This window comes from Gopherus evgoodei, chromosome 3, assembly GCF_007399415.2.
Source record: "Gopherus evgoodei ecotype Sinaloan lineage chromosome 3, rGopEvg1_v1.p, whole genome shotgun sequence".
Lineage (NCBI taxonomy): Eukaryota > Metazoa > Chordata > Testudines > Testudinidae > Gopherus > Gopherus evgoodei.
In genome coordinates, this window is record NC_044324.1 from 6597200 (window position 1) to 6617843 (window position 20644).

General features: G+C 55.0%; 1 protein-coding gene across 1 annotated transcript; it reads left to right on the forward strand.

The window, feature by feature from the left end:
* The first annotated feature begins 5166 nt into the window (after positions 1–5166).
* C1QL4 (complement C1q like 4) lies at positions 5167–20644 on the forward strand. The gene is made up of 2 exons (XM_030554821.1): positions 5167–5730; positions 20465–20644. Exons 1-2 carry the CDS (start codon positions 5167–5169, stop codon positions 20642–20644), a joined length of 744 nt encoding a protein of 247 aa, XP_030410681.1.

Sequence of the window (20644 nt, forward strand, 5' to 3'; positions counted from 1 at the left end):
AGAATCCAGCCCATGAGCACAAGCCCCAGTGCTCAGCACCCACATCTCCCCCCTGCCCAAGGCCCCTTTTTTCACCCCCTGGGCCCTCCCCCTCTGATTTCATCGTTCTCTGCTCTGGTGTGAACTCCTTTTCCCCTGATTTTCCTCTGCAGCTCTGACCTTGCTCTTCTCCTCTGCCTCTGTTTTTACCTTCAGCGTTTGCTGTCCCCTTCAGTCCCTCCCTCCTCTTCCATCTCCATCCCTCCTTGTTCCCCTCCCCTGTGCCACCTCTGGGGTTAGAGCAGGGGAGGCTGGGAGCCAGGACTCCTGGGTTCTAGCCCCACCTCTGGGGGGGATGTAATGGTTGTGGGGGGAGAATAGGCATCTGGGTTCTATTCCTCCCTCACTGCATGATTTTAGGCAAGTCACGTCCCCTCTCTGAGCCTCAGTTTCCCAACACGTCGGACGATCTCTTTGAGCACAGCCAGGGTCTCCGGCTGGCGTTCTCTGCCCTGTGCTCTGACCTTCCTGGAGGGAGGGCAAAGGCTGGAGCTGATGGGGCCAGAGCCCAGCCCCAGGGAAACCAGGCTGCATTCTCCTCCCTTCCTTTGCTGGGTGTCCCTAGTGTGGCAGCTCAGCAAAAGCCTCCCCGTGCCCCCGTGGGTCAGAGGAAACGCCGCCAGGGCAGCCGGGCAGGGATCGCCCTTTACTCCAGGGCACCAGAATCCTGCCACGTCCCAGCCAGCCCTTCGTGCTCCTGCTAATTAACAGACGGCTCCGCAGGGCTCCCCCTTGTCTCCTCACTAATTAATTCGCTGTTGCTGCTCATTAGGATCAGCTGGTGGAATAGGCTGGGGCAGCAGGTCCTCTGGGCTAGGAAGAGAGCAGCTCTGGTAGCCCATGGAGCAACCCCTCCCCCTAGTCAGAGAATGGGCTGCTGCTGCTCAGCTAAAGGGGAGGGGTGGGGGGAACAGATAGAGGGATGCGTCTGTCCAAGGTGGGGAGGAAAAGCAGCCCGCTGATGCCTCCTTCGCCCCGGAATTTTCTCCTCTCCCTGCCTGGGGGAGGGGGACGTTCCAGCCGCTGTAATTTGTTGCACAAACATTGTTTGAATTTTTTTTTCAGAATTGCATTGATCCTGGTGCATAAAGCGCCCATAAATCTATCTAATATCCCAGCTGATTGATTATTGCCCTTTGGAAGGGGGCTGGCCCGGCCTGCAAATTAAAACCGATACGGCTAACCGCCACGTACTGTCGCAAGGGCTGCGGCGGCAGGCCTGCTCCAGGACGCAGGCAGGGGCAGTCAAATCGTGGGCAAGTCGCAGCCAGCCAGATACACAGATTTACACCAGCCCGCAGCCGGATACACAAATTCACACAGACTAAAACACACAACCCCATTGGAACACACACTGAGAGACACACCGACCAGCACATTCACATGCACACACATCAATGGAAGACCCAAGAATGTCTCACATTTAAACCCCCATTAAAAGTGACCGTCTGTCGCCAGCGGGTCAGGGGAAGGAGCAGACAAAGAGACAGAATCCCTAGAGGGCATCGGCCCAATTCCCAGCCTGCCAGCTGATCTGAAACGGACCGGGTGGCAGGGAAGCTGGAGGTCGCCACCCTGGGGAACCAGGCAGCCGTTTGCACAATTTTCCTTTTTGTCCTAATTGCTCCAAAAATGCAGATTTGACTCTCTCTGGACGATGATTCTCCGGAATCAGCCCAGCTCCCTGGAGCTGTGAGGGCAGGAGCTACATTTTGCATAAAAGGAGCAAATTCAGTAAAGATTCGAAAAGAGCAACCATAAATCAGATCCCAAAGCACAAAATGTCCCCTGCTCGCCTCTAAGATGAATGTGGGAGCACGGGAGACAACAGCAATGGGCCCAGAGACAGGTAGCTATTGAGATGTATTGGAATAGCCAGACCCTGGCTCCGAGCTTGGCCTAAACATTAACTACAATTCCCCCAGGTCATGAGTGCGAGAAAAGGAAGGAACCTTTGCTGAGAAAGGTTTGACGTGCGCAAACAAACTGCAAGTGCTAAGGCACACATACACACACACGCTAACTACACAAACTAGCAGACAACAAGCAGAGAGAGAGACACACACACACACATAACGCAGTCTAGGAGACAGTGCTACCACCCAAACACACACACACAGGGACATGGAGCAAGGGGATTTTTAATTCTCTGTAACTTGGTTTTGTTTGCAAGGTTCTGCAGCCAGCGCAGAACAGACCCGTCATGACATTTCGCTTGCCTAAAGCCACCTGAGGCCCCTCAAAATGCATTTTAATAAGGGGGGGGTGGTTTTTGTCAGGGGAGCAGAATCCGTATCAAGCTCTAAAAAGCCGCCTGTGGAATTTCTGGAGCTCCTAGGTAGAGATCCCTGTGGACGAGGGATAGGAACCTTCCTCAACTAGCCCAGAATGGGACAGTTGGCCATTCAGCGAGTGGAGTGGCTATATCCTGACAGCCAAGTGTGACAGGGCTGGCCAGCTGCCTCCCTCTCTCTCACACACACACCCCCTAACACACCTGCAGCGCTTGGTCGGTCAATATACAGCATTCTTGTACCCTCCTAATACAGGCCTATTGCTCTTCGGCTGTACCTCTGCACATTACACACCACAGGCCCCGGACCCCCCCCCCCCCCCCCCCCCGCAGAACTGACACACACAACGTGTATTTGTCTATTCAATATACGTAGCAATAGCAACTTGCCCCTATCTATGGGGTGTATCTAATTGACCCCTCTATAAATACCTGCCCTGCAAAAAGGAGTGCGTCTGATAAATGGATTTATACACACACTCATATTTTGGCCAAGGTTTCCAGAGGGAACCAGCGATTTCTAGGAGCTTTGATTTTGGGGTGCTTTGCTGATGCTCAGAGTCTCCTGCTCTGAGAAACAGGCCCCTTGTGACAAGCTGGGTACGTAAATACAAACTCACCAGAATCACTGGTCACGCTGAAAGCCAGCGCTAGCTCGGGCAGCCACAGGACACCGCTCTGCCCAGGTGAGGCTGTATCTCTGATAGGCGACAAAGCCCACGCGAGCTCAGCAATGGAGGAATTCTGGGCTAGGCCAGACTGAGCTGAGTTTTGCATGTCATGGGGGGCTCCGGTCTCTGCACCTCTGAGACGCTGCTCAGGAGGAGCCGGAGCTGCACTCCACTGCGGGCTGAGACCGGGGGCATGGCCACTGGTGTCACATACCCGCATCCTTCATGTCTATGTATGTGTGGGAGAAACACACCCGTCTGGCTCCTATGCAAGTGTCGGTTACACACCCCCATGCCCCTCACGCCCGCTATGGCTTCTTGCAAGATTGAGCGATAGGCTCCCTGGACGGGGTGGGGGGGTAATTGATTAATTAATGACTGTGATGGTTTGCAGCCCCTGTAGCTGTTCTGTCAGCTGTTAATCAGTCTCTGCAGAGAGAGGCGGGGAGGCACCAAGGTAAAGCGCTTTCATTGCACAGGGGAATGATACAAACCCAGCATATAAAACATGGCCTTAAACATGACTCCAGCTGGGGGGGGCTGGAGCGGCAGGATTAGCAGCCCAGAACGGGGGAGAGGGGGTAAATAGCGGTAATTGGAGCCAGGGTAACACCAGGGCCCAATGGGGCCAAGCAGCACGAGCGTGGAGGGGTCACCCATCCGCTGGCTCTGTGTCTTATACGAAGAGACGTGATGTTTCCATGCATGAGCCGTGTCTCCTCCCCAGCAGCACTTGGGGACGATGCCCTTGGACCCCTGGCCTTGCCAGCCTGCCTCTCGCTCCTGCAAACACCCGGGGAGCCAGGCTGCTATGGATTGGATCAGACACGCCGCGGCTCCAGGCACCTAGGGCTTGCGCTGAGCCTCGGCCCCAGGCCTCCATCGCCAGGCACCCAAGGTGGCTCTGCTTGTCTTCGAGCGACTTTCAGCCTCTCCCACCGCTCAGACCTGCCTTCGCGCACCCTGCCAGCTGAGTGCCGGGAGAGCTTGGGATGGGGGGTGCCAGGGAGGCAAAGGGTGCGGGGAGGACCAGAGGTTGGGATCCCTTCCTGCTAGTGTCTTGCTGCACAGAGATGATGCCCATATGATCTGGCACGAAGAGAAGCCTGGAGCTGCCACGGTCACCAGCTGGGTTCTCAAGAAGACAAGGGGGGAAGACAAAATATCTCTGTCTCTATCTCCACACTCACTCCTCCCAGCTATCTCCGATCCCCCCTCCCGCCTGCTCCCGCTCTCGCTGCTGCTGCCGTCGCATCCAGAGAAGTGCGAGCAATCCGAAGTGTCTACTGGCAAGAAGCGAGCGTCTCCGCCGTGGTGGGAAGAGGTAGCGAGGGAGGCAGAGAACACGGGTGACTCGCTCCTGGGCAGCTTGGCGGGAACTTTCCTGTCCCTTGGAGCCGAGGCAACAAGTGAGGAGGCCGACTGCGGAGCGGACTGAGCCAGAGGGCACCACAGGTCAGCTCCGCGGGCACCGAGCCGGGCTGCATCCGCGGGCCCCAAACCAGGCTGTGTCCACAGGCACCGAGCCGGGCTGTGTCCACAGGCACCGAGCCGGGCTGTGTCCGCGCGCACCGAACCAAGCTGCATCCACGGGCACCGAGCCGGGCTGTGTCCGCGCGCACCGAACCAAGCTGCATCCACGGGCACCGAGCCGGGCTGCATCCACAGGCACCGAGCCGGGCTGCATCCACAGGCACTGAACTGGGCTGTGTCCGCGCGCACCGAACCAAGCTGCATCCGCGGGCCCCAAACCAGGCTGTGTCCACAGGCACCGAGCCGGGCTGCATCCACAGGCACTGAACTGGGCTGTGTCCGCGCGCACCGAACCAAGCTGCATCCACGGGCACCGAGCCGGGCTGCATCCGCGGGCCCCAAACCAGGCTGTGTCCGCAGGCACCGAGCCGGGCTGTGCCCACAGGCACTGAACTGGACTGTGTCCGCGGGCACCAAACCGAGCTGCGTCCACAGGCAGCGAGCCAGGGCCGTCTCTCCTCCATTGACTCTTTGGGGGGTTCCGGATTCCCCCCCGGCACTTACCCACCAGGCTCCGTCTCTTGAGAAGCCTCCACCATTACATCCAAAAGCGAAGACGACTTCCTAGCCCTGGCTGCGTCCAGGCTGAGCCGCAAGAAGAGGGTGATCGGCGCGGCCATCGGGGTGGCCATGGTGCTGGTGCTGCTGGTGGCCATCCCGCTGCTGGTGCACAGCTCCAAGGCCACCTCGCAGTACGAAATGCTGGGCAGCTGCCGCATGGTCTGTGACCCCTACACGCCCCAGACCCACGGGGCGGCCTCCGCAGAAGCCAGCCAGGAGCTGGCCATCATCTCCCCGCCCCCATTCCTGCCGGGTGGCAAAGGGGACCAAGGGAGGAAGGGCAAATCTGGGATCCGGGGGCTGCCAGGTCCCCCAGGGCCACCAGGGCCACGTGGTCCGGCTGGAGAGCCGGGCAGACCGGGGCCACCGGGGCCGCCGGGGCCAGGGCCGGGGGGCTACATCCCGTCCTTCTACAGCCCCAAGATCGCCTTCTACGCTGGGCTCCGGAAGCCCCACGAGGGCTACGAGGTGCTGCGCTTCGACGACGTGGTGACCAACGTGGGGAACTACTATGAGCCGTCCAGCGGGAAGTTCACCTGCCCCCTGCCTGGCATCTACTTCTTCACCTACCACGTGCTGATGCGCGGTGGTGACGGCACCAGCATGTGGGCCGACCTCATGAAGAATGGGCAGGTAGGAGAACCCCCTCCACTCCCACCCCCACCCTGCCAGCCTCACCTGCAACCCGCCCCTCTCCCCACCTGCTCCGCCCAGCTCACGGCTCCTCTCGCCTCACCTGCAACCCGCCCCTCTCCCCACCTGCTCCGCCCAGCCCATGGCTCCTCCCACCTCACCTGCAACCCGCCCCTCTCCCCACCTGCTCCGCCCAGCCCACGGCTCCGCCCACCTCACCTGCAACCCGCCCTATTCCCCACTGGCTCTGCCCACCTCACCGGCAACTCGCCCTACTCCCCACTGGCTCCACCCACCTCACCTGCAACCTGCCCCAATCCCCACTGGCTCCGCCCACCTCACCTGCAACCCATCCTACTCCCCACTGGCTCCGCCCACCTCACCTGCAACCCGCCCCTCTCCCCACTGGCTCCACCCACCTCACCTGCAACCCGTCCTACTCCCCACTGGCTCCGCCCACCTCACCTGCAACCCGCCCTACTCCCCACTGGCTCCGCCCACCTCACCTGCAACCCGCCCTACTCCCCACTGGCTCCACCCACCTCACCTGCAACCCGTCCTACTCCCCACTGGCTCCGCCCACCTCACCTGCAACCCGCCCTACTCCCCACTGGCTCCGCCCACCTCACCTGCAACCCGCCCTACTCCCCACTGGCTCCACCCACCTCACCTGCAACCCGCCCTACTCCCCACTGGCTCCTCCCAGACCATGGCTCCTCCCACCTCACTTGCAACCTGCCCTACTCCCCACTGGCTCCACCTGGTTTACTGGCTCCTCCCACCTCACCTGCAACCTGCCCCTCTCCCCACTGGCTCCACCCACCCCATCTGCAACTCCCATTAGCTCCTCTCACCTCACCTGCAGATCCCAGCTCCTGCCAACCCACCTATGAAAGCCAGTAGCTTTACCTGCAAACCAGCCAAACCTACCTCCAAGCATACGCTCCCCAGCTCCACCCTGCCAGTATGCCCACCTGCCCTCCCACCTGTGCCCAGCCTTGCCAGAGCTGGGTGGGTGTGATGGATTCGGTGCTTTGGGGACGGGAAGGGCAGCAGCGAGGGTCTGATTCCTCAGGCCAAGCGTCCATAACCCCCATGTGGGAAGGGCTGTCTAAACCACCACAAACCTGTACAAACAGGGCACATTCTACAATCCAGCGACTTCCTATGTGTACCAATAGAAATGACCCCTTTACACACACTGGGTTATAATCCTTCTATTCATAATGGTGTTTCTTTATTAACATTGGTAAAAATAACATTTATGTACTGCAATGCTCGGGGTATTACTTAGAGAAGGCTGCTGACTGTGCGGAGAGTTTTAAATTATATAAATATATTTTACATAGAGAGGGGTGTGTGGGGGGGATAGATAGATAGAGGGGGTGTGGATAGCTAGCTAGCTAGCTAGATAGATGGGGTGGATGGGGATAGACAGATAGATAGATAGATAGATGGGGTGGATGGGGATGGATAAATAGATAGAGGGGGGTGTGGATAGATAGATAGATAGATGGGGTGGATGGGGATGGATAGATAGATAGATAGATAGATAGATAGATAGATAGATAGATGGGGTGGATGGGGATAGATAGCTAACTAGCTAGATTTTTTTTTAAGAAGAAAATGAAGAGTTTAAAAAATTGAAATGCAAACTAGGTTCATTTAGCTGGGAACCCTCCAGTTCAAGAAAGGCTCTTTAGGCTTGTGACCCAGGGTTGGGGTTAGGATTAGTCGCCAGCTCCTCATACCAGACACCTTGGCTTGGGATCTGACTGGTTTGTTTGTATTATTCCTAAAGAAAAATACAGAGAACAAGAAGGCCTGGGCAAAGCAATTCAGTTCTATTCAGTCCTTCCGAACACGGAGGGGCAGGGTCACCCATTCTGTTAAAAATGAAACCAAACGTCAGAGTATATGGAATCCAAGAGGCATTTATTGTTAAGGTAGCTGTGGGCTATTTCATTTGTAAAATATTCTGTTAGCAGAGTTAGGGCGTTATTGTAGCAATTGTGAGAAGAAAAATAGATTTTCCCCTGACCCCCAAAATAGCACAAAATAAGATACACGCACCCATCAAAGGAACACACAAATACACACACTCCTGCAGAACACAGAGATGGGTCTGTAAAGTTTAAAAAATGTAGGAGGGTTGGTGTGGGAGAGAAGTTGTTACATTTTTTCAGATATAGAGGAATCTGAATACCGGAGATGGGTTTTCAGACTGTGCTCTATGTTGAGCAAAAAAATAAAATAAGATGTGAAGTATCTGAATATCCATTGATTTTTCAGGAAGAGCAATGTTATAGAACTATAAGCAGTTATTACATGTGTGTCTGATATATATTACGTATGGCTGTTTGTGTGTGTAATATATGTTATACTGAGAGTGCATAGGTGAATATATTCGTCTAGCGGTGATATTTGTTAAATATACATTCAGGGTGTTTTTGTAGAATATATAATGTACATCAAATGTTTAACAGTTTATATAGACTAGCCTATAGTCTAATATATAGTATTAAAATATGGTTCTATGCACATTGTACAGTATGTTATAAACACACACCTACTGTGCGTGTATTATAGTTACATTGCAGTGTCTAGACTAGAAATATTTTACAGAAGGGATATATCGTATTTAATAGTTTAGTGGTGTGTATGTACATCATTATAAACAAAAATTTTATGTACATATACATTGCACAGAATGTATTAGACATAATACTTTGTATGTGTAGCTGATATTAAATCTATGTGCACACAGTGTTTAATAGTTTAGATGCATTTCAAAGTGTCGCTATAGCACTAAATACTATTCTGCACATAGATTTACTACATTGCATATGTTTAAGAGTGTGTTTCTACAGCGATAGAGTCGACGTTCATGGATACACACTCCCCGTGTAGACAGATTTACACTCACAACATTTCCTCTACAATCCTCCCAAGTCTCCCCAACAGTGGAGATAAAAACCGGAGATTTTTTCATCCCTGGAGAATTATTGGTCTTTTTCTCCCTTCCTCTCCTATTCCGCCTTCAATAAATTCATATCAAATCTTCTCCTCACCTCCACATGCTTTATTAGCATCTTCTCCAAGCGGGGTCTGGTGCTTCGAAATCCGCTGCAGAGAACCTGACCCAGAAACACATGAAAATGCCCTGAGAAATATTGTTTATTTCCTATTTGATGGGGTTTATTTTCACACGCCCAGAGAACCTCGCAAAGGCCAGGATTAAGATATTTAGTATCGGGATTCTTTTCTTTTCTTTTCTTTTCTTTTCTTTTCTCAATAAAGAAAATAACTCGACAGTTGAGCTAAAACGTAACCGTTTAAGAGCTCAACCTGGACACCCTCCATTTATTAAAGCTAAATAAGCCATTGATCTCAAACTTTAAATGCATCCGCCTCACCCTCCCACCGGCTGCCTGAACTAATGAAAGCAGCACCTCAGAGCAGCCGTCTGTTGTGTCTCTTGAGCGAATCAATAGACATATTTACATTTGATCGCCAAGCGTCTCAGCAAATGCTTTAGCCGTGGGATTAGCAGGCGCTAACACCAAAACCCCACTGTTTTCTAGATCAGCAAGTTCTTTTCATATCTATGCTCACATCACGGGGCCCGATCCTGAGCTGGTGCTGACTGAAGCCTATGGGCCTCCGTCACCGTGTGTGATCCTTTACATCTAGGCCAAATCCAGCCAGAATTGGAACTTTTCCCACCCCCAGCACATTGGTGTAAATACGGTGCAAGGTGCCGGGCGACAGAGACCCTAATGTAGCCAGGGGCCGGACAATTCTTTGCCTATGTCAGTTTCTCTCCTTTCACCTGCAGGCTTTCCTGTCCCGCGTCACAGCGGCGATGTCAGTACTTGGGTGCTGGGACCGGCTTTCTTGCCAGCTACCACCTCAAATGAGTCTGGTGTGAAAAGTCCCCATTTGGCTGACCCTGTCCCCTTCAATCAGCAAAAGAACCCGGCCGTTAAAATCGCCCGTCTGTCTCCCTGCCAGAGGAGCCCTTCATTATTCGTGGCGCTTTGGACAGCAACTCAACTAGATAAAACACTATTGATAGTAAATTCTCATCATCTCCAGGGGCAAGAATTGTAGCTGGTGTAACCTGACACAGCTCCATTAATGTCAGTGCTGATTGACCCCAGCTGAGAGTCTGGCCTGTAATATATTAAAAACCCCATCCTAACACCCACCTAGATATTACAGCTCAGAAGTTGGGATCATTGTAGGTTTGACCGGCTGATTCCTAGTTTAGAAAAAAAGCAGAGGGCTGAAATAGCGCTGCCTGGAAAACGGCCCCAGAGGTCGAGTTGTTTTTTGGAGAGCGAGATGAATAGTGACACTTTGGGTGTATCTATGGGGCAGTCACATCCTGGGACACCCTCCTCTCTCCCTCTGCTTGCAAACAGGAGGATTCGCCTGGTTACTAAATAATAAATATCAAGAGGGGTAGAAACGGACAGCTCAGCTGGTGAGATCGGTTCATTCAACGAGTCCCTGGGGACCTGTTTGCAGTCAATTTGTCAGTGGGTTTTTTTTTTTAATTTTATTTTTAATACCAAAACACCCTCCTGTCAAACAAGATCAGACAGGAGACGTTTCCCTCCATCACAGACACTCCACCCGGCCTTTCTGCCTAGGTCTAATAAACATCCTCTTTACTTTTTATTTATGTAGCTTATTTTACCAGGGAATTAAAGCCTTGGTGGTATTTATGTCCTGTTGGCAAGACAGTGGCTGGGAGGTGTTGTAAATCTGCCCTCAGGCAGTCAGATTTGGGTGCTGATGGGCCCTTAGAGAGACTCACAATAAAATGTTTTTATCCATTGCCTTCCGTCACTCCCCCCTGCCCAGCGCCACATCCCCCAGGATCAGGCCCAGGGAGACCACAGGTTCTTATCAGCTAAAATTCCTTCCCTCCCCTCCACCAGCAAGACACGAACCCCCTTCCCCCTGTAAAGCCAGAAGAAACGCTGCCTTTCCAATCCACCCGCACCGGAACCCACCATTTTCACCACACCTTTTCACGGATCATGACCATGCAGCATGGGTCAGTGCACCCCAGGGGTGGGAGACTGGTGGATCTCGGAGGCAATTGTGCCATGCCAGAAATTGTTTGAAGCTGCTAGACACAAACACACACATGCAGGTTCGAGAAGCCAGACACAAACACACACACACACGCAGGTTCGAGAAGCCAGACACAAACACACACATACACACACGCAGGTTCGAGAAGCCAGACACAAATACACACACATGCACGCAGGTTCGAGAAGCCAGACACAAACACACACACACACACGCAGGTTCGAGAAGCCACCTTGTCATGGCAGGCTCAGGTTTGGGGAGGGAACGTGGGCTCGGGGGGATCCTGGAGCGACTCCCCCCGTTGATCAGCCAGGCTCTCCCTTCCTGAGCTGACCTGACTAGAAATTGGAGGTCGGGCCCTAGTTACGCACCTCCTCTGCCAGCTCCCAAGTGACAGCCGTTTGGCCCAGCATGTCTCAGAGCCCAGAGCCTGGTGCCGCTGAGTAGTGACAGGTTGAAGGAGTGAGATTTCAAAGTAATTACAAACCAGTTCTGAGACGCTGCATCGGGAGGGGGCAGGACACGGAGCCGGCTGCCCCATGGGTGCCAGCTCCCACCTGGTCCCTGTCTGACAGGCACGGAGATGAGTTTGCTGGGCCTCAGCCGAGTTCCTAGGAAGGGAGACAGCCGCCCAGGCCGGTGCTAATTGGCAACTGCAGCGAAAGGCCAAGGATTAAATGGGCCGTGGAGATTTGACCGGGTCCTGCCCTTGCTCGGGTCTCTCGAGGTCAGGGGGGTGCTGGCTGCAGGCCCAGCTATCGCCGGGGGTGAGTAAATAGGCACACGATGGTCTCTGCAGCTGTCAATCAAGTGCGCTCCACCAGCGTGAAACTCACAGCAACAAAACCCTCCACTTGCGGCAACGCCTCCGGCCCAGGGTTCTGCCAGAGGCCTGCAGCGTGGCCCCAAGACGGAGGAGTCTGGCTCCTCACGGGCGGAGGGTGCAGGGCACATCTAAAGCAGCCCTGGATGATGACCCGGCACCTTGCCAGGCTCGGTAGCGTTGGCCTGAATTTACACACAAGGAAGAAGACACACCGTGAGTGTGTGTGTGTAAGAGAGACTTGTCTAAGGTTGCACATTGGCCCTCTGGCAAGGGCCTCGCTCAGCTCTAACCACTAGACACCACTCCCCATCAGAGCAAAGAGTAGGACCCCGGCATCCTGACTCCTAACCCCTGCACCGAGAGCAAACGTCTCTAGCGATGCGGGATCAAGAAGAGACCATCCTGGGGGCCAGTGACCCTCTGTCTGCTGTGGCAGGGGTCTCCTATCTCACCCCTTCATCTGCCACCCAGTGCCAGCCACAGGCAGAGCCTGGCCACTGGCCTCAAGGAACCTGGGGCCGGCTCCGGGCTGGCAGATCGGCTCAGCTTAGAGCCCTGAACTAAAGGAAAGATCCTTCTACTTTTGCAGAAGACGTGAAGCTACGATATATATCCCCCCCACCCCCACAATAGTTCTGCCTCTAATTGAAATCTGCCCCAGGAGTGCTTCGAAGCCACATACCTCACTCCGGGTAGGCGAGCAAACGCTAGAGGAATTACAGTCAGTTCATCAACAGGCAGCAATTCCTCTTGACTTCTCTCCAGAGGAATTTTAAAAGCACATATACATTCCCCCATGCGCCGCTCGCAGACACACTGTCAGAAACCCCTCCAGGTCGGCCGCCCTGCCAGCTCGGGCTGTGAGCCTGTCAGCTCAGCCAACCTCAGCCGGCTCGCTAGCTGGACGGCCGACCGCTGAGGGAAAGCCGGGTGAGTCAGCAGGAGGCGCTCACTCCATAAAGACAGCCAGCGTCCCAGACCGCCCCAGTCTGCCTCCCTAAAATGCCTTTGGTGGTTGCAAGGAGACGAGCCCTTGTTCATAGCCTGTCCTAAACTATCGGGCAGCCTTAACCATCTGCCGTGCTCCACCCCAGAGGTGGATGCCTTTCAGTGCTAGTAAGTGAGCCCTGTGCATGCTGCTTGTCACTGTTAAAGCTGCTATGCCCCACCCTAGAGGCAGCTGCAGTTCAGTGCTGGCGGAACGGTTTCAGCTCTATATAGGTCTGCAAAGCGCTTTGGAAGGAGAGGGGCTACAAGGACACCTCTTGTGAGAAACAGAACAAGTGGCAATATTTGCAAATGCCACAACACGTAATGTTGCATTTCAGCCGATCACCAGCGGCCTCTGATTTCAGGTGCCTCCGTCTTGGGGTGTCCAGCGTGAGACGCTGAGTGGTAGATCTGCCAGGAGCTGAGCTCCAGACTGGATATCGGGCCTTAGGTGAGATCACTTTCTAATCCACCCTCTGTCTAGGAGCTGTTGGATCCCCTGCACCATTGCAGTACCTGGGCATCCCTGCAATGAAAACCAGAGCATCAGGCACCAGTGGTGGAGCCTGTTCCCACTCGAAGTGACCGAGGGGGTTTAGGGAGGCGGACAGCAGTTAGCGAAGCTAGAATGATCCCAGCCCCAGGTCTGCCAGACAGCACCTGGACCAGCTAGTTCCCGCAGCACAGTGCCCTCTAGAACCACACTGGGGCGGTGGGGGTCGGCACTGACCGGAGAGGGCAGAGCACCTCTTCCGGAATCAAGGCCTGGGCCGTGGAGGTCTCCTGTCCACGTCCTGAGCCGTGCCGGCCCTGCAGCGTGCGAGATCTGACTGGCTCACAGCACAGGGAGCTGGGGGGTGGGGAGCCTGCAGGTTAGAACTGGGGAGTTGGAGCCAGGATGTCTGCCTTCTATTCCTAGCTCTGCAGTCACCTCCCGGCTCCGTGCCTCAGTTTCTCTATCTGTGCAATGGGGATAATTATATGGCCCAGCTTTCATTCATTCAGAGTAATTCATTAAAATTGCCTCTTTTGGGGAGAAGGGGCTTTAGCCACATAACTGCCAGCAGCGTTGAATGGGAAATAGCCCCCCAACTCCCAGCTGACCCAATGACCTCCCCCCCCAAGGATACGCTCCTCCAACTCTAGTCTGCTCCTTTCTTGGGTTCTGGCAACCGAATCCCAGCAGGAGGAAGGGGAAAGTGACAGCTCCCAGACAGACAGAGATGCCTCTCTGTGTGTGTGTGTGTTTGTGTTAGATGGGGTGTGAGCATGTGTGGGAGTCTGGTGTCTCTATATATGTGTTATTCCATGTGCGTTTGGATTTGTGTGTGTGGCCAGGTGTGTAAGAGGGTCACCCACGCTGTTGCTTATGTATTAATACTAAGAACACCCAGTTCCCCTCTAGCTCTTCCCAGCAGGCGCACTCGAAGTGCTTTACAAAGATTAGTGTCGTTATCCCCATTATACAGATGGGGAAACTGAGGCACCAGAGGGCATGACCTGCAACGGTTCGCCAGCAGGCCAGTGACAGAGCCGGGAACAGAAATCAGGTTTCCTGAGTCCCACACCAATACTCCAGCCACTAGGTCACAATCTGGACCCCACGAGAGACAGTGGCATTTTAAACAGCTGACTGTGACGGGTGTGGGCAGAAGATGGGGCACTAGAGAGCTGTGCGGCACCAAACGGGCACTTGGGGGGGGTGGATTTAGTGGAAAGGGGTTTTCCCGTTTTCCTGTTTTCCCCAGAATAAGTCGGGTTCTGCTCACCGATGCCTAGAATAGCCCCTGAAATCTTGGGATGGCTCAGAACCTGTGGCATTTGCATGTTATCCCGTTACCGACAGATGTGTGAGAAATGCCGTTGAACTGTGCGGAGGGCTAGAGCTGGCAACATTTTTCAGCAAAGAGTTTAGTCACCGAAAAATGCAATTTTGTGACGAACTCAGCAAATACTCCCCCCACCCAAAAAAGGGGGTGAAAATTTCTCAACAGTCAAACAAACTGTTTTTCACGTTGACATTTTCAAAAGAAAACAGTTCGACGTTTGGCTTCCAAACCGAGGTAGTTTGAAATTCACTGGATTGAACTAAAAATAGAAAAGGTAAAAACCACCCAAAAACTAACCACCAAACCAAACCAATCAGTTATTTCCCCAGGTCTGCGTCAGGCCGTGCAATGACTTTGTGGGGGCTGGCAAAGCATTAACATCTGTGGATTTCTGTGGAGGGGGTGGGGGGGCGTCTGTAATTGTGTTACCAGCTTCTTCCTTCCACCTGGAATGCTGTTACTATCTGGGTGTAAAGGTGTGTGTTGCTCAGCGTGTCAATGTTTGTGTGAATATGTGGGTGTTGTGTTATTCTCTGCGTGTGTGTGGTTATGCAGGTCTCTCTCCCTGGAAGCAGGAGTGTGTGTGTTGTGTTATTGGGTGTGTGTTTGTAGGTGAAGGAAGGTGCAGAATGCATTGTATTATTCTATATGGGCGGGGTGCAGGAGCCCGTGTGTTTGCACAAGGCGAGGCCTTGACTGCTGAGCTCCATGCGAGGCCGCATGCCAGGGACCCATTGGCGGGCTGGAGAAATTCCAGTGGAACAACAAGAAATCAGTCCCTTCCATTCACTTCCCATTTGGAGAGCTCAGCGGCAGGGTCGCCCAGGGGTGGTGGGGAAGTGGAGCAATTTGCCCCAGGCCCTGCAGGGGCCCCGCGAGCCCTGGCCGAGAAGCCCTTCCCTGGCTAGAGGCGCCTTTTAGTCACCCGGCGGCGGTCCGGGTGTTCGGCAAAGGGCCCCTTCACTCGCTCCAGGTCTTCACAGGCACTTTGGCTGCGGGTCCTTCAGTGCTGCCAAAGACGCAGAGGGAGTGAGGGACCCGCCACCGAAGACTCGGGGCACCGCCTGGTGAGTACACGCGCTGCAGTGGGTGGAATCTTTTTTTCTGTCCGCTCCCCCCGCTTTGCCCCAGTCCCCTGAATCCTCTGGGCAGCCCTGCTCAGCGGAGGCAGCAGCAGGCTGTTAATCTCTCCTCTCCACTGGAAACGCCCCGCAACGCTTCGACGGGCCCTGGCTGTTTGATTTTTGATTCTTCAGAGGTGGGGGTGGGGAAGAAAGACGCCAGGGTCAGCGTGTCCAGGGAGTTTTAGTGAATTTCATGCTGGGGCCTGATTGAGTGACCCAGAGGCTGACCCCTCTGAGCCAAGACAGCAGCAGGGTGAACTTTCCACAGGCCTTTCCCTGCACCTCAATCTACCCTGATGCAGGAAAAGGAGAGCGCAGACTCTGGGGGAGACAGCAGCTCTGCCACTGATTGGCTGTGTGTCCTTGAGCAGGTCACTTGCCTGCTCTGTGCCTCAGTTTCCCCAGTTGTAAAACAGGGGCCATACCGCTCGCCATCCCGGCTGGATGTTGAGGAAGGGCCTGCTGCTGCCACCATCGAGCTCTGCAAATGAAAAGTGAATGAAAGGGATTGATTTCTTCATGCCGGTGAATCCCTGGCATGCGGCCTGGACGCAGCCAAGTCTGGCTTGGTTCACAGAGGGCTGCTCTGCAGCCCACGCCCACCTCCTGCGCAGCATTCGGACCGGCGACTGAAGGCAGTTTGGAGCTGGTGGAGCCCGTGTGGGGAGCAGAGGAATCCAGGCAGAGACGGATTCAGAGAAAGGAACCTAAATCCACTCCATAAAGCCCTGCCAGGTGGAGGCCGGCCTCTGTTTATGGCCCTACCATAAGCCGCCTGCTGGCAGTTTGATCCCTTTCTGCGCGGTGACAGGCAGCCGTGGAGCAGAGTTTATCCCCTGCTGTGGCAATTCAGCCCATTGTCAGAGATTTTCTAGCAGGGGCTCAGGGGACGCCCGGACAGCTGAAGGGAGGAGGCTGGGGGTGGGGGCAGGGCATGGGGCGACTTGCAGGCACTAGAAGGGGGAGGCAGTGCAGGGTGGGGGCCTGGGCATAGAGGGGCAGGACGCAGGGACCCCGACCTGCTGTGCAGTGAGCTGGAGGACAGGGGCAGGGGCCCAGGTGTCAGCAGGATGCCAAGCGTCCCCTGCTGTCCCCGGGGGAAGGGAAACCTCTGATCGAGGAAAGGAGCCGATTCCTTGGCCGGAGACCAGACAGGGGCCGGTAGCTGCAGTGGTTTAAAGCAGGGTCATCCCTGCCTGCCCACAGCCACTCGTTTGACAGCACCCCAAGCCCAACCACGTTCACGGGACGGGGGCTGGGTCACCGGGACGCCTGGCACCAGAGTGACTCACACCCAGCATGCACCGTCCCCCAGCAGCCTCCCTCTGGCTTCTCGCCCGACGACACCCCATCAGTTTCGCTCTCTGTATCTAGTCATGGCGGCACCCACGCGGGATTTCCGCATTTGAGAGTCATGTGCGCCCCAGGGAAAGGTGACAACAAAGAGAACAAACAAGCTACAACCCCCCTCCCCTGAGCACCAAGCCAGTGGGAGTTAGGTGCCTAAATCCCTTTGAGGTTCTGGGCCAAGGAGGCACGGGAGCATCTGCAAAACTCCGCGTGTGCCCTTCCCCTCTCCCTGCACTGGCTGTTTTGTTTTACATTTCCCGGCCTGTATTAGGATTGTGTAAAATCTATTACTGGGAGTGATTAATAATGAAAATATGATGATGATCAAATACAATTATCAACAGACCTTAATTATATTTCCTATTAATATCCTAATGGGAAAAAGTGATCACTGACCCGAGCAAATTCTTTGAAAAACCCTCTTCCTCGTCGCCTCGGCTGGACTCGAGCTTTGCCTCCCTGCCGTTTTCAGGCTCTGCGGCGTGGTTGTCGCTGGCTCAGTCCCAGGACATTAGCAAGGCCAGGTGGGCGAGGTCACATCTTTACTGTTTTTGGCTAGAGCGGCAGAGCAGAATTTGCTCCAGCCTGGTTGATGCCCAACGCTCTGTTTCTTAAAGGATCTGTTTTAAAATTCATGGTAACACACGCAAATCCTTGAACCCCCCGCACCCGGGCACAGAACAAAGCACTGCAGCCGGGGGGCGGCCGCGGTGCCACACACTCCAAACACAACAAAGAGGTTGAATTGCGCCTTTGAGAGCAAAGCCCGACGCATCCTTAAGCAGGATGCTGCGACCGGCCCCTCCCTAGAAACCCAGCTTCGTGGGTGAGGCCGGGCTCGTGTAAATCTGTCTCAGTCGGGGCTGCACACGCTTAAATCTGAGCAGGATTGGGCCCCACGGCATTAACAATGTGAGCATCAGAGGTATCTATTCTTTCCACGGGCTCAAAGTGAGCTCACAAGCCCTCGTATCAGAGGCTGCGCTGACTCGATGAGAGCCAGGCCTGTCCACAGAGCTCCCCATGCAAACAGAGGCCGGGCTGGGATCTACCCCCTTCGGGTAAATGGGGCTGGAGATTAAAGGGACTTGCCCAGATCTCCTGGGTCCCAGGCCAGGGCCTGTCATGAGCCCTACTCAGCTGCCGCGGGCGTGTAGTCCTAGGATCCGCACTCATTGTCATGTGGAGGTTCCCAGGATCGTTTATACCCTGAGCATTGTTAGCACCGACTCCAGCCCGTTGGACACTCCCCGCTAAGCACCATTCCCACAGATAGTTCTGAGGGCTGGTGTTCGGGAACAAACGAGGCTGAAGACTAGGAGGTGAAGGGAGCGCTGATGTTCCTGGGACTGGAGGGCGGGTCTCGCAACATTGGGTGTGTTCCTGAAAGCCCCAGCTCCTGGAGTCCGGAGATGATGTGGGATCTGGGCTTATTTGACCAGGCGGGGGAAATGGGGGTGCTGAGTCCATCTCCATGCTGGTGAGGCTGCCTTTCTCTTGCTGCTAATTCTATTGTCTGCTAACAAATAACTCATATTAGCAATAACCTTTGTCTCCAGTCAATGACTGTGTTAGTGTCTGAACATATGACACAATTAACTATCATCTAGATTCCTAATGCAGTGGTTATAGTAATTATATTTAACACCCGATGTAATTAGTTCATAATTAATAATCAACAATAATATAGTGAGGATATGATAGTTATGTGGAGTATTACATAATCATAAAGTGATTATATTAATTATAGTTATATGGTGTAGTATATATTAATACTATACTGCATAAATATAATTACTATAAGCTGTTAATTACGAATTGATCTCTCGATTCATATTATAATTGTATAGATTCTATAGAGATGAATTATTAATAGTAACAGTATAATGACAATTGCTCATCAGGATCCCAAACAAAGCGTGGGACTGGTCCCGACCCCCCCAGATTCTGGGATGGTTTTTAGTCTCTGTGAGTTTTGCCAACCCACTCACGCATGACAATTGCTGGCTCTAGATTTCCCCAATATATTCAGGACGATGAGTCTGGCCAAGCTTCCAGCTTCTCCCCAACCCCCTAATTAATCAATTCAGCCCCCCACCCCAGCCCCACAACGGCCCATCCCACAGCCCAGCAATCACTTATGCCCTCACATCAGTTCTGCCTCCTCCCAACCTCACCTCTGCTCCTTCTGCAGCTGCTGGGGTGTTTACCCCTCTCTCCCCAGGCCTGGGGGCAGGGAGCCCCAGGGAGCCCCCCACATGTTACAGGGAGGAAAGGGATGGGGGAGGGGCAGACTGACCCATTGTTCAAGGAGCAGGTGAGGGGGAGCAGCTGGGCTCTTTCTGCTCCTTCCCCGCAACCCAAAAGCCCCTCTTGGCTCCTGGGGGGGAGGGGGGAGGGGGGAGAGCTCTGTCAGCCTCCAGCAGCCATCCTGATTGGCTGCTCATCCTCAGGGTGTGGGGCAGTCAGGACGGCAGCTGGTCAGATGGGGCTTGGGGGGTCCCACCCCCACCCCCCAAGGCGGAGGTTCCCAAGGGGGCTGGAGTTCCCCAGTGCCGAGGCAGCTGCCTGGCGAGGAAACGGCTGCCCTGGTGCTGGGGGAGGGGATTAGCCCCCTGACCCACTGCCCAGGGTGGGGGCGATTCACCCCCCCCAGCCCAGGGTGGGAAGGCTTGAACTCCAGGTGGGCCCCCAGTCCCGGCTCTGTGCCCCTGGCCAGTGCTAGGCCGGGGTCGGACGAGAGGACCCCAGTGGTCCCCGCTCACCTTCCAGGCACCTGGCTTCACCGGGGCCAAGAGGCCAGTGGAGCAGACGGGTCCCTGCCATGGGGTCACCCACGCCCCAGCGCTGCCCTACCCCACCCATCAGTGGCTGGGGGCTGCCCGGTGCCATGGGGGAGGGGTGGATCGCCTGAGGCTTCCCATGTGTGAGCGGGTGCAGGATCGGGGCCACCCCACTGATGTGTCGCACTGCGCCTCCTTCCTAGCCTCGGCCAGCTGGAGGAGACCAAATTCCCGGGTCCTTCCACACCCGCCAGGAGCCGCTTGCCTCCCCCGATTCTCCGGGAGGCCTTTGGTTCACAGCAGCCGGGTAATGAGGGAGCCGGGCTGTGGGGCTGGCCAGGCCCTGCCCCCAGCTGGCTGAGGGAGGCTGCAGGTTTCGGTGGCGATGGGGAGGGGTTCGGGGGGGCCGTTCACAGGGGATTAGGACGCACGGGCAGTAGCCAGCACACCGGTTGCTTGTCACTCCATTTCTCTGTAGTGACCTTTGGGACCTGCAGCGTGACCCCCGCTGAGTGAGGGCAGGGGGGAACGGGTGGGGGGGCCCCAGAGCCAGACCCCAGGAGCTCCCCCCCAGCTTCGCACCAGCACGAAGGGCTGTACATGGGGCAGGAGATGGAGAGTGGGGGTCCCCTCAGCTGCAGCACTGCCACCCCCCAAGTGTCCATGAGGGGCAGGGGCTCAGCAGGGAACCCTCCCATCTAACGCTCCCCCGTCTCCCCCCAGGTGCGGGCCAGCGCCATTGCCCAGGACGCCGACCAGAACTACGACTACGCCAGCAACAGTGTCATCCTGCACCTGGATGTGGGTGACGAGGTTTTCGTCAAGCTAGACGGGGGGAAGGTGCACGGGGGGAACACCAACAAATACAGCACGTTCTCCGGCTTCATCATCTACCCGGACTGA

Excerpts from the sequence above, each read along its gene's own strand:
- C1QL4 (XM_030554821.1), top strand. The coding sequence starts at position 5,167 with ATGGTGCTGGTGCTGCTGGTGGCCATCCCGCTGCTGGTGCACAGCTCC. Across the intron at positions 5,731-20,464 it reads ACCTCATGAAGAATGGGCAG|GTGCGGGCCAGCGCCATTGC; the intron begins GTAGGAGAACCC and ends GTCTCCCCCCAG.